At 38.4% G+C, this 14,246-nt stretch overlaps 1 protein-coding gene and 1 pseudogene across 2 annotated transcripts; one reads left to right on the forward strand and one right to left on the reverse strand.

Annotated features, from left to right (window-relative positions):
* Positions 1-856: 856 nt before the first annotated feature.
* On the reverse strand, positions 857-3,608 carry LOC117715673 (pancreatic beta cell growth factor-like; annotated as a pseudogene).
* A 2,913-nt stretch (positions 3,609-6,521) lies between these two features.
* On the forward strand, positions 6,522-8,927 carry LOC117715245 (regenerating islet-derived protein 3-alpha). 2 transcript variants are annotated; one of them, XM_034511960.1, is made up of 5 exons: positions 6,522-6,597; positions 7,317-7,432; positions 7,681-7,818; positions 8,566-8,692; positions 8,890-8,927. In XM_034511960.1, the coding sequence occupies exons 1-5, from the start codon at positions 6,522-6,524 to the stop codon at positions 8,925-8,927; spliced, it is 495 nt and encodes a 164-aa protein (XP_034367851.1). The 2 variants fall into 2 exon arrangements, with proteins under 2 accessions (XP_034367851.1, XP_034367853.1); XM_034511962.1 differs by lacking the exon at positions 7,681-7,818.
* Positions 8,928-14,246: the final 5,319 nt, after the last annotated feature.

Here is a 14,246-nt window from a genome sequence, read left to right on the forward strand (position 1 = left end):
TCTGGTTTTAAGAAGGTTCAAAACTGGGCTAGAGAGATGACTCAGAAGTTAAAGAGTGCTGACTATTCTTCTAAAGGTCCTGAGTTCAATTTCCAGCAACCACATGGTGGCTCACAACCACCATGTTGTAATGATATCTGATGCACTCTTCTGGTCTATACTTGCCATATATATATATATATATATATATATATATATATATATATATATATATATATATAATAAAATCTAAAAAGAAGTTTCAAAACTATTTATCTGTATCCTCATGGTATTTATATGAAAGTAATTGTTTAAATAATAATTTATAACAGGTTGATTGTTCAAGTAGATTGCATTTTGCTAAAAGTTATGCTTCAAAGATGATATTTGCGGAGAATGGCTTAAGTAACATCAGACTCTATGTGTCCCAAAATGTAGGGCATGTACCGAGAATCAGTGTGAAGTGAGGGCAATGTATTCATCTGTTTGCATTATCTTTAACAATCGCTGTGCACAAATTCATTATAGTATGCCAGTAGATGCATCATTAGACACTGTTTCATAGAACAATGGTTAGAACTGGGATTTCTCTTAGCATTTTACAGAGGATCCTTCAGTAACTACTATGCATGACTTCAGGCCTTATTGTACAAAGGGAGCACAATATCACAAAGTTTTGACTACATTTTATTATTGTTCTCTGAATCCTTAGGCCACAGTCCCCAAAGAATGTACTGATAGAAGCACAGCAGAGATAAGATGAGAAATTGGTGTGGGAGTGTGGGAAGGACATGCTCTTTCTGGGTGAGCCAACATACTTGCTCCTTTGTCTATGTGAGCTTCAGAATATTTTTAGGTAGTTGAAATCAGAACTGCCCTAACCCTTGAATTTGCAGACATAGAAAAATATTGTGTCACAATAATAATCTCTCCACCTCTGAAAACCTGCAGAGAGACAAGAGGTGAAGGGGATGGGTCTGGTATATTTGTGATTGTAAAGAAAGGATAATCCAATCCTCTGCTCTGGACTTAGACATCTCTTCTGCATACTCATCATTTTTGCATCTTCAAGGGAAGGAGACACAGAAGGAACCATATGAAATGGCTGATCACTGGTCTATACTGTATTTGCCAGCTCAGGGCTGTACCCTGGAGGTCAACCTGGATGTGGGAAGATGGGTTTAGCTAGAGAAGGCTTTTCTCTATCTTACCTGAGGCCTGAGACAAAGCTGCACAATAGCTGCAGTCTGCAGACACAGAGGGCTTCCTCTCCCAGTTATAGTAGGTCAGAAGTCAGAGCTGCTCCACCTCCATCCAGTTTCATTAGGCATTGTCCCCTGTAAGTAGTAAGCAGTGTGAAGCAAAGGTTCATTAACACTATGCACGACATCTTCACTGAAACCCCTGATTCCCTGCCTAGTATCCTCAAACTTGTTATGATCATACATAGTTGCTTTGGGGTAGAATAATATTCGAGAATCTATCAATCCTCTTTACAAACTACAGAACCTACAGGTTGAAATTAGGGTTACTGAAATGTATCTGTCTCTTCTTTATAAGCAAAACTGGTGCTCCATATGAGAGTTCTTCAGAAATGTGTGGACAAAATCTATTCTCTAAAGAAATTACAAATGTGGAACTTTTCCTTGTCCAGCATTTCCTGACAATTCTGTGTGCAGACTCCCTGAGGCTGATGAAAAAGTCATCCAATCTTACAATAAGAATTTAACAAGAGTCAAAAACCAGGCATATGAACTTTGTGTGAAGTCTCAGACATCTACAAAGCTCAGCTCTTCAGCTGGTACTTCCCCTGATCTAATGCTTCCCAGTTCTGAGGATCTAAGGCCCATTTGGTTCATTAGGGGGAGTCCTTGGTACTCTTCCACAGGGACAAAAGGCACCAAGGGGAACAATCAAGGCAAAGATAGGACCACACATGTGAGAGACCATGGAGTCCAATCCAGATGTCTGGGGAGGTGGTTAAACTGTTTTTCACCAGGGAGGACACAAAGATAAGTTCACCATAACTGAGCAGAAATGGCAGGTATCCTGCGAAATGCTTCTGGCAATCAAGCTGTATGAAGAACAGAATGAGAGGAAGATTGAAACCTTACTAGAAAACGGTAGATAATTTGGGAGGGATTGTGTACCTCTCACTCAGCTATACCACAGTGACAGAAATCCAACACTCCCCTTTGACCCATAAGTACTTTCTTCGATTGCTCCCAACTCTGCCTGTTGGCACTTACTTCTGCATTAGTCCAGGTCTGTGGTTTCAGAATCAGTAAATAGCAATAGGAGTCATAGGCTTGGGATTCTTGGGGGCAACTGATGCATAGAGAAGACAGTTCCTTTTAAGCTGCCTGGCTTAGAGGGGGATATAAATAGTGATGGAGTGAATAGGAGAGTGGAGTGTAGAGAAGGGGGTCAACATAAAAAATGATTCTGAAGCCTTATTTGAAATGATGACTGTAATACTGAATGCTCATTCTTAGTACTTTCCTCGTTGTTGATTTTGTCTATGTGTGTGTGCTGGGGGTGTATATATGCTGGGCTGTACATGAGTATGTGGACATGATGTTAGAGGTCATTTCTTGGTCTCTATATTGGACTTTTAATAGTGGGTTTCTCACTGGCTTAGCCCTGTTTATAGATTTTTGCGAGACTGGACATCCAGTGATCTCCATAGAAATTCCTCTCCTCTCCTCCCCAGCATTTGGATTAAGACCACCTGCCACCATGTCAAGTTTAATTTAAATGGGTTCTAGGCATTTAACTTGGCTTCTCATGCTTGCTTAGCAAGTTCTTCACTGGCTGAAATATCATAAGCCCAACATTAGATTCTTAATTTAACAAGACATTTTATGCTGAGCATTATGTTCTTAATTTGACAAGACATTTTACAGGCTGGTGAGATGGCTCAGTGGTTAAGAGCATTGACTGCTCGTCCAGGGGTCATGAGTTCAAATTCCAGGAACCACATGGTGTCTCAAAGCCATTCGTAATGAGATCTGATGGCCTCTTATGCGGTGTCTGAAGACAGCTACAGTGTACTTACATATAATAAGTAAATAAAAAAAAAACTTTTGAGCCAGAGAAAGTGGGGCTAGAGCAAGTGGGGAAAGGAAAGGGAAAGAAAACAAAAGAAAACAAAGAACAACAAAGTAAACACACAAGACATTTTATTGTGGAGAAACATGACTTCTTTATTTTACCCTGTCTTCGTAGTCATTTATTCTCCCTTTCCTGGGATAACAGATGGTGGGCTTTATCTTCTGTCCTCTATCTCCTTTTTTAGAGTTCATTACTGACCTTTAAGCTTTCCTTTTTCAACCCTCCAACATAAGTAGAGTTTGCTGAAAACATAGGGAAACTTTCATTCTATAACAATGAAGCACTCTGGTATATCCCCCCTTTTCCAATGATCCAGAGGAATAACGGATGTGGAAGATTTTCCTGTGTGGATACTCCTCATACCTAACACATGAGACTCTCCAGAGTCCTTCTTTCTCCTTGTATCTTAACATTCATGGGGAATCCAGTGCTATACACAGAACAACTTTACCTTGTACCCAAGAAAGTTGCATCAGGCAAGACAGCACCATCCAGGACATGCTATGGAGGGCCATGCAAGGCACGATGATAGCTGTGAGGTAGAAGGAATAGGGGGCTGAAGAGTGTGGTCAGAGGTGACATAAAAAGAGATCACAACCACTTTCATTTCTGTTTATGTAGCTCTACAAACAATATATAATTTGGGTCTAATTCCCGTTTTCTCTGGTTCCAGAGCAAAATGGAAGAGACATGTTCACTCTTCAGCTCCTAATTCTTCTTAGTTTTACAGATTTGCCTTGTGAGGTCAGAGACAGCTCTACATCTCCTACTGCAGTGTGGGAGGCAAATACCTGTCAGCCTTTCATTATCTCTTAGCTCCGCTTACCTGTATTTACAGAGATCTTTGGTGGTTTGACAGAACAAAGGTGACTTCACTTTTAAAGCAAGATCTGAGGGAGGGCCATCCGAGTGAATAAATGACAGCTCATGTGACTCTCTGTGGTGGGTAGTGCTTGGCAAGAGTTAGAAAAATTTTCCAGTAAGAATAGAGGACTACTTACGGCAGAGAGTGAGAACTGCCACACATGTTGTTCCTTTTCTCAGATGCTGATCATGTTTGAAAACTGCTACTCTCTACCAGGTGTCAAGTTCTGGCAAACTTAAGTAATCACAGGCAATCTCATGATACCGATTATGCAATTTTATAAAAATAATCACAGTTTATAAACATTTAAATGCTCAGTTTTTAAAGAAATGTGTATAGTTGTATAAAACCAAGAATGCATCTTCAGTTGTTTTGAAGAACTAAGTGACTTCTGTAAGTATATGAGCAGTTTTGTGCCTAGCTAATAAAATTTTAGGTATGTCATAGGTGCTGAATTTTGTGTGTTAAAACTTGATTTGTGGAGTGGTAGAGAATAAATATATAATTCAAAGTAGAATTACCAGTTCAATGGCTGCTTCAACTTTTTGTTAGCAGGACATAAAGTCTAAAGCAACCAGTGAGATAACATTGTTTCCAGGATTTTAAGAAACTGAATATATTTGATTCTTTGCTTCCTTCATGTATGAACCCTGAGAAAGAGTTTGCTGGTGTGTATTCAGCTCTAAATTGTACTTCAGAATAGCATACTTGGTTTAGTCAGAGGTGGCTGTTCTTTGTCTTTCCTGAGACTTAAGACAAAGTCACACAGTAGCAGAGTTCTGCAGCAATAGCCAGGTTACTCTTCCATCAGAGCTGTTCCAATTCCATGATCCACTTCCAATGATCACATATTCATAGGGATTCCAAAGGTCTTTCAGAAGAATGATTCTGATTTTTTTTTAAATTGTTATTTTAAATATGCCCATACACGTGTCTGTATATATGTGTATGTGAATGTGTGTTATTGTAGGAGGAGCTAAGGTGGGAGGAGTAAGGAGAGGAAGAGGAAAAGGAAGAGGAGGAGCTAGAAAGAACAGAGATGTAGGAACCATGGAGAGCTACACAGGTATGGAGAGCAGTCGCAGGTAACAACATTTATTTAGAGTTAGCTAATTGGGAAACTCTCTTTGTATAGGCATATTGCTATCGACCATTACCAAACATATAAAGCCTTTGATTAATCTTTAAGCATTAGAGTCTCATTTTCTTACTGGGCCCAAATGGATAGAAGGGTGGTCTGGGCAATACCCAGCCTTGCGGAGACAGCTTGGAAGATTGGCAGAGCCAATGTCATTTTGAGAGTATATACATGTTCATTTAGGTGCTCAAGAAGACTGAAAGAGGGCATCATACCTTCTGGATCTGGTTATAGATGGTTATTAACTGCCTGATTTGGATGCTAAAAATGAAAACAGTCCTCTGGAAGAATACTATGTGCTATTACTTGTTGACCCATCTCTTCAGCCTCCTAATTTCTATACTATATATACTAAATGTTATTAGCTTAAGTCTCTGTGTTGACATTTGTACCCATAGACAAAGAAAGGATGGCTAAAAAATGTAATTCTTTAGTGTTAATTGGGTCAGTATCATCAGCTGTGACAATTACATCTATGCATTTGCAATTGGCAGAAGACATTATTTTTCTAAATGCCCTTAAACTTCACAACCCCATGGAATAAAGAACTGAAGTAAAGACCTGCATTTTAAAACATCTTTTCACAGTCTGTGTGTGGGAAGTTTAAAAATTGAAACTCAGTGGTTCCAATGTCTAAGACAAAATGTTGTTCAGTTGTGTTGTAAGTCAGAACATTCATGGATTTAAAAAATTGAGCAGTCAAAGAAATTTCAATGATTCATGTATAGAAATACGATCACATGTTCCAAAGTAATCGTGCTTGTGAAGTAGAAAATATTTTAAATGTCTCCATTTTACAATTAATTGCAGAATTTCAAATATAACCTGCACCCGAGGACAGAGTATATTTGCTAACAGGAAATATTCTTTTGTGTGGTACTTCCGGGTCTTTGCCAGGAAGTGTCCTGCAATTTTTTTCTGGGAAGCTCTCTGAATGTAAGCCAAGCAGTACCCATTACTCTGACTTACATAAGTATTCACTTATTCATTTTGATGCCCATCCTTCAAACTCTATCATAAAAGGGTTTGTCCTAAAGAACCAGCTCAGATCTCAGCATGACAGGTAAGTGGGAGCTGAAGGATGCTGAGAGGCTTGCAAGGGATCATTTCTCACATTATTGAGAGAGAGAGAGAGAGAGAGAGAGAGAGAGAGAGAGAGAGAGAGAGAGAGAAAACACAGGAAAGTCTCAGTCCTAACAGAAAATAGGGCTCTGTGAATTAGCAAAGACTTCCTGAGTGGTTTTCTGGGCAAGAAGAAATGATGGATTCTTTATTTCATTCCAAACCATAGTATAGGGGGGTGGGGCTATGACTAGTATATCCCTGAAGATCTAGGCAAAAGTGAAGAGAGGGATGGCCCTCTTTGCTTGTTCTCTTTGGCTACACTCTCTCTAGTGCCCTGTTTGCTGCTCTCTTGTAGAAAAGATGCTGTCTCACCTGGCCCCCAACGGTATGTTCTGGATGCTGCTCTCCTGCCTGCTGTTTGTATTTCAAGTACAAGGTAAATATTCTCTGCTCTAGTACTGAATTATCTGTGAGTCTTAAAAGCCAAGGAACAAAGGAATGTTCTTATTAGTCTCATGTGGTAATTGTGAGGGGTATCCACACTGGAAAATCATCTTCAGCTCATCCATCCTCTTGCCTTCTTCCATGTTGCTGGTAATGAAAAGTACCAGTTTTCCATCAGCACTGAAGTAAGAGGGTTTCCATTTTGTCAGGAGGCTCTCAATAATGGTAGTTTGTATGTTGGAGAAGGGAAGTACGAGGGTCACTAATGAAGCATACAAATAGACCCTGAAAAGAAAGAAGTGTCACAGACAGTGGCATGTTTAGGAAGTGAAAATTAAAGGAGAATCTTTTTCACACTGAAAAATCATTAAAAAAAAATGAGGCACCTAGTTAGGTGTAGTGGTACATACCTTGAAAACCAGCAATCAGGAGGCAGATGCAGAAGGATATCTGTGGGTTCAAGGCCAACTTCATCTGCATAGTAAATTCCAGGACATCCAGGGTTACAGAGAAACTTTGTCACAAAGAAAGCAAAAACAATTAAGCAACAGGATCACAAGAAGAAAAGTTTAGTGAGGCTATCACTGTCTTATTTCTAGTCATCCACTGTACAAGACCGGCCTTTGTAAACATTCTCTTGAGTTTACCTTCCCATCCAGCTTGCATTCTCCATCTCATGCCATCCTTCTCTTTATATCTCTCTATTCCCAGGTGATGATTCCCAGGAAGTGCCTTTTCCACGTACCAGCTGCCCAATGGGCTCCAAGGCTTATCACTCCCATTGCTATGCCTTGGTTATGACACCCAAATCCTGGTTCCAAGCAGATGTTAGTGATAAAGGGTGGAGTTGAAGATGCTTGCATAAAGTGCAAATTGGTGACAGTAGAAGAGGCCTCACATTCCCATGGTTCTCTGGGGGGTGGGGTGTGTCAGAATAACTGTTCTTTCTTTTATGTAATCTTTCTACTCATGCATTTCTACCCCACCATATTGAACAATGGCATCTCAGTCTCTCTCTCTCTCTCTCTCTCTCTCTCTCTCTCTCTCTCTCTCTCTCTCTCTGTTCCTCACACAGCTGGCCTGCCAAAAGAGACCCTCAGGACACCTTGTGTCTATTCTTAGTGGAGGTGAGGCTTCCTTTGTGTCCTTCATGGTGAACGGTAGAGTGAACAACTTCCAAGACATCTGGATTGGGCTCCATGATCCAACAATGGTGAGATTCTATTTTTTCCTTTGATTTATCTAAATGTCTCCCAAGCACAATTTTCTGTCTCCTGTCTGTGTATAATATAAAGAGGTTCTACTACTCCTGTTGGGTGACATTATGGTAAGGGACATTCCCCAACACCAGAGTGAAGGGCTGAATTCTATGGAGGTTCCTACTATTTAGCTTAATTTATTTGCTTATTGTCAGATTTTGCATTTTTCTTTTATTTAAGAAAGCTACCTGGTGACCTTCACAAAAAGTTCTGAGACCATTGTAAATTAAAATAAGATTTACATTTATTCATTAAATATAGATTTATTTATTTTATTTTTATGTTTTCTCTAAATGTGTGTGCACCATGTGCTTGTTTGGTTCTTGAAGAGGTCAGAAAGGAGCTTCAGATCCCTTAAAGCTGGAGTTATAGATGGTTGTAATCCTCTGTATGGGTGCTGGAAGCCAATCAATAGGAGCAGGAAATATTCTTACCTGCTGAGCCATCTCTTTGCTTTCTAATTTTGTTGTTTTTTGAGAAGATACCATGAGATCCAGAAGTTATTCTGCAATGTATCATTACTCATTGTGTAGCAAGCACCTTGTTACTCTAGTTCTTGTGATTATTGGCAAGGAGGAGACTATAGGAGATAGATAGTAAATCAGAACTTCCAAGTGAAAAGGTTTTTAAGGGACATTCTCCAACACCATGGTGGAATGAACCAAATTCCAAGAAGCTCTCTTCATACCTCTACTGTACAGGGTCAACAGCCCAATGGAGGTGGATGGGAGTGGAGTAACTCTGATGTGCTGAATTATCTTAACTGGGATGGGAATCCTTCCTCTACTGTCAACCATGGTCACTGTGGGAGTCTGACAGCAACCTCGGGTAAGAAATGGAAGAAGAGCAATCTTTGTCCAGTATATTCACTCTTCTTCTCTACAGAATAGATTTGTGTTCTTCCAACTTTCATGTGTCTACCTAAGGAATGGTTGCAGCTGAATGAAAGGCTCTGAGCCTAATACAGATTATAAGGTGCTTCACCATGATAACTGCAAGAGCCAATGTGTTTTCTCTCTCTCTAGGGTTTCTGAAGTGGGGAGACTATCACTGTGATGGGTAATTACCCTTTGTCTGCAAGTTCAAGCAGTAGACAACCAACATCCTGAGCTTTTCATGAAGCACACCACGACAAGCAATGAAATATAAGAATTCACTCAGCAAAGCTGAGGTTGCTTCACAGTCATGCATTACACTTATTATTCTGGTTTTCTGCCTTCTTTCATCCATCTCTCTCCCTTTATTTCAGGCTTTTCAGTATAGTTCCTGCTTTGAAATCTTGCAGATAAGTAATAAATAAAACCTTTTGTATTTATTTTGTGTTTTACTCTCATGGTAAGATTTGACAGAGGGTTGGAGAGTGGTTGGGAAAGAAATCTGTATGTTCACTAGAGTTTGATGTGTCCCACCTGGTGTGCTATGGTGACTGTGGACTCTAGAATGTTCTCTTATAAATAGATGTAGATACTATCCTCTCACACCTTCTTTGCTTGGCAAAGGAGGGTAAAATTAGCCTCCACATTAGCCTCCACATCTCCTCAGAGAAGTAATAGTAGGGTAAGATAACCAAGTTAAACCCAGTGCTGTGATTCCTTTAGTTAGTATCAATGTAGTGAGCACTCAGGCCCACTCCTTATGTCATTTTAGCTCTTTTGGCCTAGGTCATCAGAAGCTGCTACATGCTTTGGCTTTAAGCTGGCCTTCGTGATCACCAAGGATGTGTTCAGGAAGTTAAGATAGCCATATAATCAACTAAACCTTAACCATCTAATTCAGACTCCATCAAGCCTCATGGTGTCAATTGCTATGCCCACCTACCGGATATTCAGGCTAGAGTCTGTCATTATCATCTGCTATGGACCTAGCCACCAGGCAAGGACTCACAGATACAAACTTTAGGAATGTTAATTGCACATCTTTTCTCTGTCATCACCTTATGGCTCTGTCTCTAGGCTATATCTCATGGCTACAGGAACCAGTCTAGTTCAGTAATGCTTATGCATCTGAACTTCCACAAAGTTGTGGCTCAAATTAAACCCCATAGACCTGGATTTCTAGTCTATCCAGTTGTTAGGCTATCTATTAATATATAGTTGAAAACTTTGAAAATGCAAAACAAAGAATAATATTAAATGACAGGATCACAGTTTTCAAGAAGTGATTGAACAAAAATTACACATATACATACATATATTTATATATATTTCATATATTAATATTCACTTGATACCCACAAGCAGAAATATGAACACTTAAATCATAGCACATAAAAATTAACTCAAAGACCAGAGAGATGACTCCTTTTGTAAAGGTTCTGGCTGTCAAACTTGAGGACAGGAGTTCAATTTAGTACCCAAATAATATTAACAGAGAATCCTGAATCTACAAACATGCAGCACACATACATCTCCTTCAACACAGATGTATACACAAAATAAACAAAAAATAATATTTAAAACTAAGTAAAATAAAAATTAACTCAAAATAGAGTAAATTCTTAATTGGATTACCAAGATCAGGATGAAATAAATGGTGAGAATTTAATAATATATTAGTCTGAGAAATAAGTTTTCATCTAAGTCCAAAATGACTGAAACAAACAAGAGAAAAGTGACTGTGCCAAAAATAAAAAGTGTCTGCCTGAAAACCTACATACAAGTAACACAATACAGAGTGAACAGGCTATATTTAGAATGTGTGTGTGTGTGAGTGTGTGTGTGTGTGTGTGTGTGTGTGTGTATACACATATATACCAGCAATAATGATTAGTGAATAGAAGAGGCCTAGAATATGGAGGAGAATGGGAAGGGGTATATTGCAGGGGGTGGAGAGAGGACACCAAAAAGAGAATTGCTGTGTTTATATTATAAATCCCAAAACTAAAAATAGGTGAAAATGTGTATGTAAAACAGTGTAGCAGTTAATAGAATGGAAAGCAACTCTATAAAATAAGAGAAACTAGAGTTTTTATATAAGGCCAATGGCTCATAGAGAAAATGTACAAGGAGCACAAACAATTCAAAAATAAAAAGAATTAGCCCAATTAAAAGCATGTGAAAGCAACTGAATAGATACCTCTCAAAAGGATTTATAAATGCACACAGCTGCATTTGAAAGACAAAGCTTAACATCACTAATTGTCAGGCATGTGCAGAATAAAAGTGTTACATGGCCTCTCCTTGCACCTGTTGCCAATACTGTTCATAGCAGTTGACAGACAAGAGCTGCGGAGGAGGCAGAGAAAAGGGAAACTTTGTATGTACTTAATAGGAAGGTAATTTTACAGCCATCATGTAAAGCATGGGGCTTCTTCAAAGAGCTAGAAATAGATGTGTCATGTGATGCAGCAGACCTTTGATGAATGAACACACAGAGAAAACATCAGTATGAAATGGAACTTCTTTAGCCTAGGCATTTTTTCAGCATTGCTCATATTTAAAAAGATATAGATAAACAGATTTTAAAGTTTGATTTATTTTATTTTAATTATGCATGTGATATTATACATATATATACATATATACATATATATGTATATATATATATATATATATATATATATATATATATATATATATAATGTTTCTGTGGAGGCCAGAAAAAGGTGTTAGGGACTCTGGAGCTGGAGTTTCAGACATGTGAGCCAGTGGACCAGTGGACATGGTGCTGGGGATAGAACTCAAGACTTCTGCAACAGTGATTTTCCTTGTATGGTATGTTCACAGTAGAGTACCTTCAGATGCAAGAAAATTCTGTCATCTTATAGCACATCATATTAATGGAAACAATTCAGGCATAGAACATCAAATAGTGCATGTGAGAGAGTTTAGAGAGAAGGGTCTTAAATTACAATAAGAAAAAACTTTAGGATCATCTATCCTACAACTCTAGCAGTAAGGTTGTCTTTTTCTTCAGAGCTCAAATACCATTCCTCAGGTCAGGAGTTGCCTGAGCTCCTCCTTATCTACATTTTTTCCTGCTTCTTGCTTCCTTTCAGAGTTTAACATAGTGATGTGCAACAACTAGGATGACCTATTTCCCAGCCCTCCTCATAGGTGAAACTAGAGTCTCTTTCCTTAATTTATGAAATTAACTACCCAGGCCAATTACAGGAAAGTGGTAACATGTGATGCTGTAACCAAAAATGATTGAAGGGTATATATAATGATTTACCCCTTTCATCTGCCAACTTTTATTTTATTACTGCCCTCTAAAGCAATGTGAAGGCAGGAAATGACTAGCCTCTCATCAATTGAGAAGCTGAGGCAGGACAATTGCTATGAGTTTGAGGTCATCCTTGGCTACACAGTTTGCTGTCATCCTAATCTACAGTAAAATATTCTTAAAAATCAAAACAAAACAAAAAAAAAAAAGGCAAGGGACCTGGCTTTCATTAAAATTTCTGTTGTATAACTATGGAGATCTGTGTTCAGATCCCAGCACCCACTTAAAAATCTGAGGGTGGAGGTGTTAACACCTGTAGTGCTGTGAGGGTGGGGGGTCCAGAAAGACAGAGAAAGGTGGTGGATTTTTAAATCTCATTGGCTAGTCATACTTGCAAAATAAATGAGCTTCAGGTTTAGAAAGAGATTTAAAAGTAGATGAAACATGATTGAGGAAGACACCCAGAGTCAACCTTTGGCCTCCACACTCAGGTATACATGTGTACACTAACACAACATGCATCCATTCTAACAAAGAAACAAACATTTAGCAAACACACAAATACACACACACATGCACGAACACACTCACGCACACGGAACACCACACAGAATTTAACAATAAATAATTTAAAAATACAATGAGAAAATCAAAGAAGGTACAGACATGTCCATTGGACGTATCCCAATTCAGTAGCCTCAGAAAATCAAGAACTCAATTTCATGCTGTTTCTTCAGTCTTGACACTTGGCAGCTGTAAAATATCCTCCCCTTTTCCGAGTGTGGTGGTAAATTGAAATGAGAGAATTTAGAAAACCAGTGGCATGGTCTAGCTAACTTGCTGGACCACCCACCATGTTCTAGCACTATAAGTGGCCAGAGGCCAAGAGCACAACACTAGATGTTACCATGGCTGCTGGTTCCACCAATCAGTTCCATAGAGACCATGCCCTAAAGCATGGATCTTGGGCCAACCTGTCACCTTCATGGTTCTCTGCTATGCCCCAGACAATACCTGCCATGTTCATGGTTCCTGGTAGAATGAAGACTTTTAATGCTTAAAGATTATCCAATAAATTTATATATTTGGAAATGTTCAATAAACAAGATGCCCACACAATTAGAATTGTTAGCCGATATCTAATCTTTTGGTTTGTTTAATTATTTGAGACTCCTAGAGACATGGACATCTGCCTCCATTTGTTAGCCTCTCCTCCTCCATTTCCTCTTTCTTTCTTCTCACTCCAACTACCTCTTCTACTGCCCAATCACCAAGCTCCTCTGAAAATACAATGTAGCAGAAAAATATCCTGCTACAATACATAGCTTTAATTTCCCTGTATCACCACCACTCAGATAATGGAGCAAGGTACTGTGTATTCATAGATAGCATATGGCTACATAGTATTAGTCTGTCTTAAATTTCTTTTATTTTTTTCAATTCTTTTTGATAGTTGTCTGTTGCAATTTTTTTTTTTTTGGCTTAGATAATTCTGTAACGAAATCTTGACTATACCCAGCTTCCTGAAAGTAACTAAGTTCAATGATATTGAAAGTTGGATGATATGAGTTCCATAGCTAAAGCTTCTGATGTCCATTTTAGAAATGAGGTAGTGAGAGAACCATCTATTTAAAAACTTAAATAAAACAAATGATAACCTCTTGTCAGAAAGATTGAATGGTAAGGAAAGAATTGTGATATTATGGCTTAATAATTTTTTTGATGATTTGTCTCTCTAAGTCATTTTAGATTGGACACTGTTTCTCTGTGAAGAGGGAGTAAATATGAAAATATTTAACCTAAAATTCCAGTAAAGTTCCTTGTAATTCTCAGTCTACAGGAGAATTGACTCCATAAGTGATTCCATAATAGTACAGAGAAAAATCACATAATTCTATGCTGCAAGGCATTTTTGGAAACACCTCTATTTTGTGTTAATATGACAAAAAGCACCATTGTTACAATCATATGCACCTAAAATAGTATTTTCATATATTTATGATAATATAAACATACAATATTTTATATATTTATTTTGCACATTGAATATTTGTTTTTTAAAATTAATTTTAATGTGAGTGTGCAGACTTGAGAGATGGTTTAGTAGGTTAAGAGTGTATATTACTTTAGAAGAAGATCCTACTTTAGTTCCAAGCACTCATCTTGGCAAAAAGCTCAACTCTATCTGCATCTCTAGCTCCAGGGCATCTAACTCCTT

This window comes from Arvicanthis niloticus, chromosome 9 (assembly GCF_011762505.2).
Source record: "Arvicanthis niloticus isolate mArvNil1 chromosome 9, mArvNil1.pat.X, whole genome shotgun sequence".
In the NCBI taxonomy this organism is placed as follows: Eukaryota; Metazoa; Chordata; class Mammalia; order Rodentia; family Muridae; genus Arvicanthis; species Arvicanthis niloticus.

Bases quoted from the DNA above. Each gene is read 5' to 3' on its own strand.
- LOC117715245 (XM_034511960.1), top strand. From the start codon at position 6,522: ATGCTGTCTCACCTGGCCCCCAACGGTATGTTCTGGATGCTGCTCTCC. The intron at 7,433-7,680 runs GTTAGTGATAAA...TTCCTCACACAG, and splicing joins AATCCTGGTTCCAAGCAGAT to CTGGCCTGCCAAAAGAGACC. The intron at 8,693-8,889 runs GTAAGAAATGGA...CTCTCTCTCTAG, and splicing joins GAGTCTGACAGCAACCTCGG to GGTTTCTGAAGTGGGGAGAC.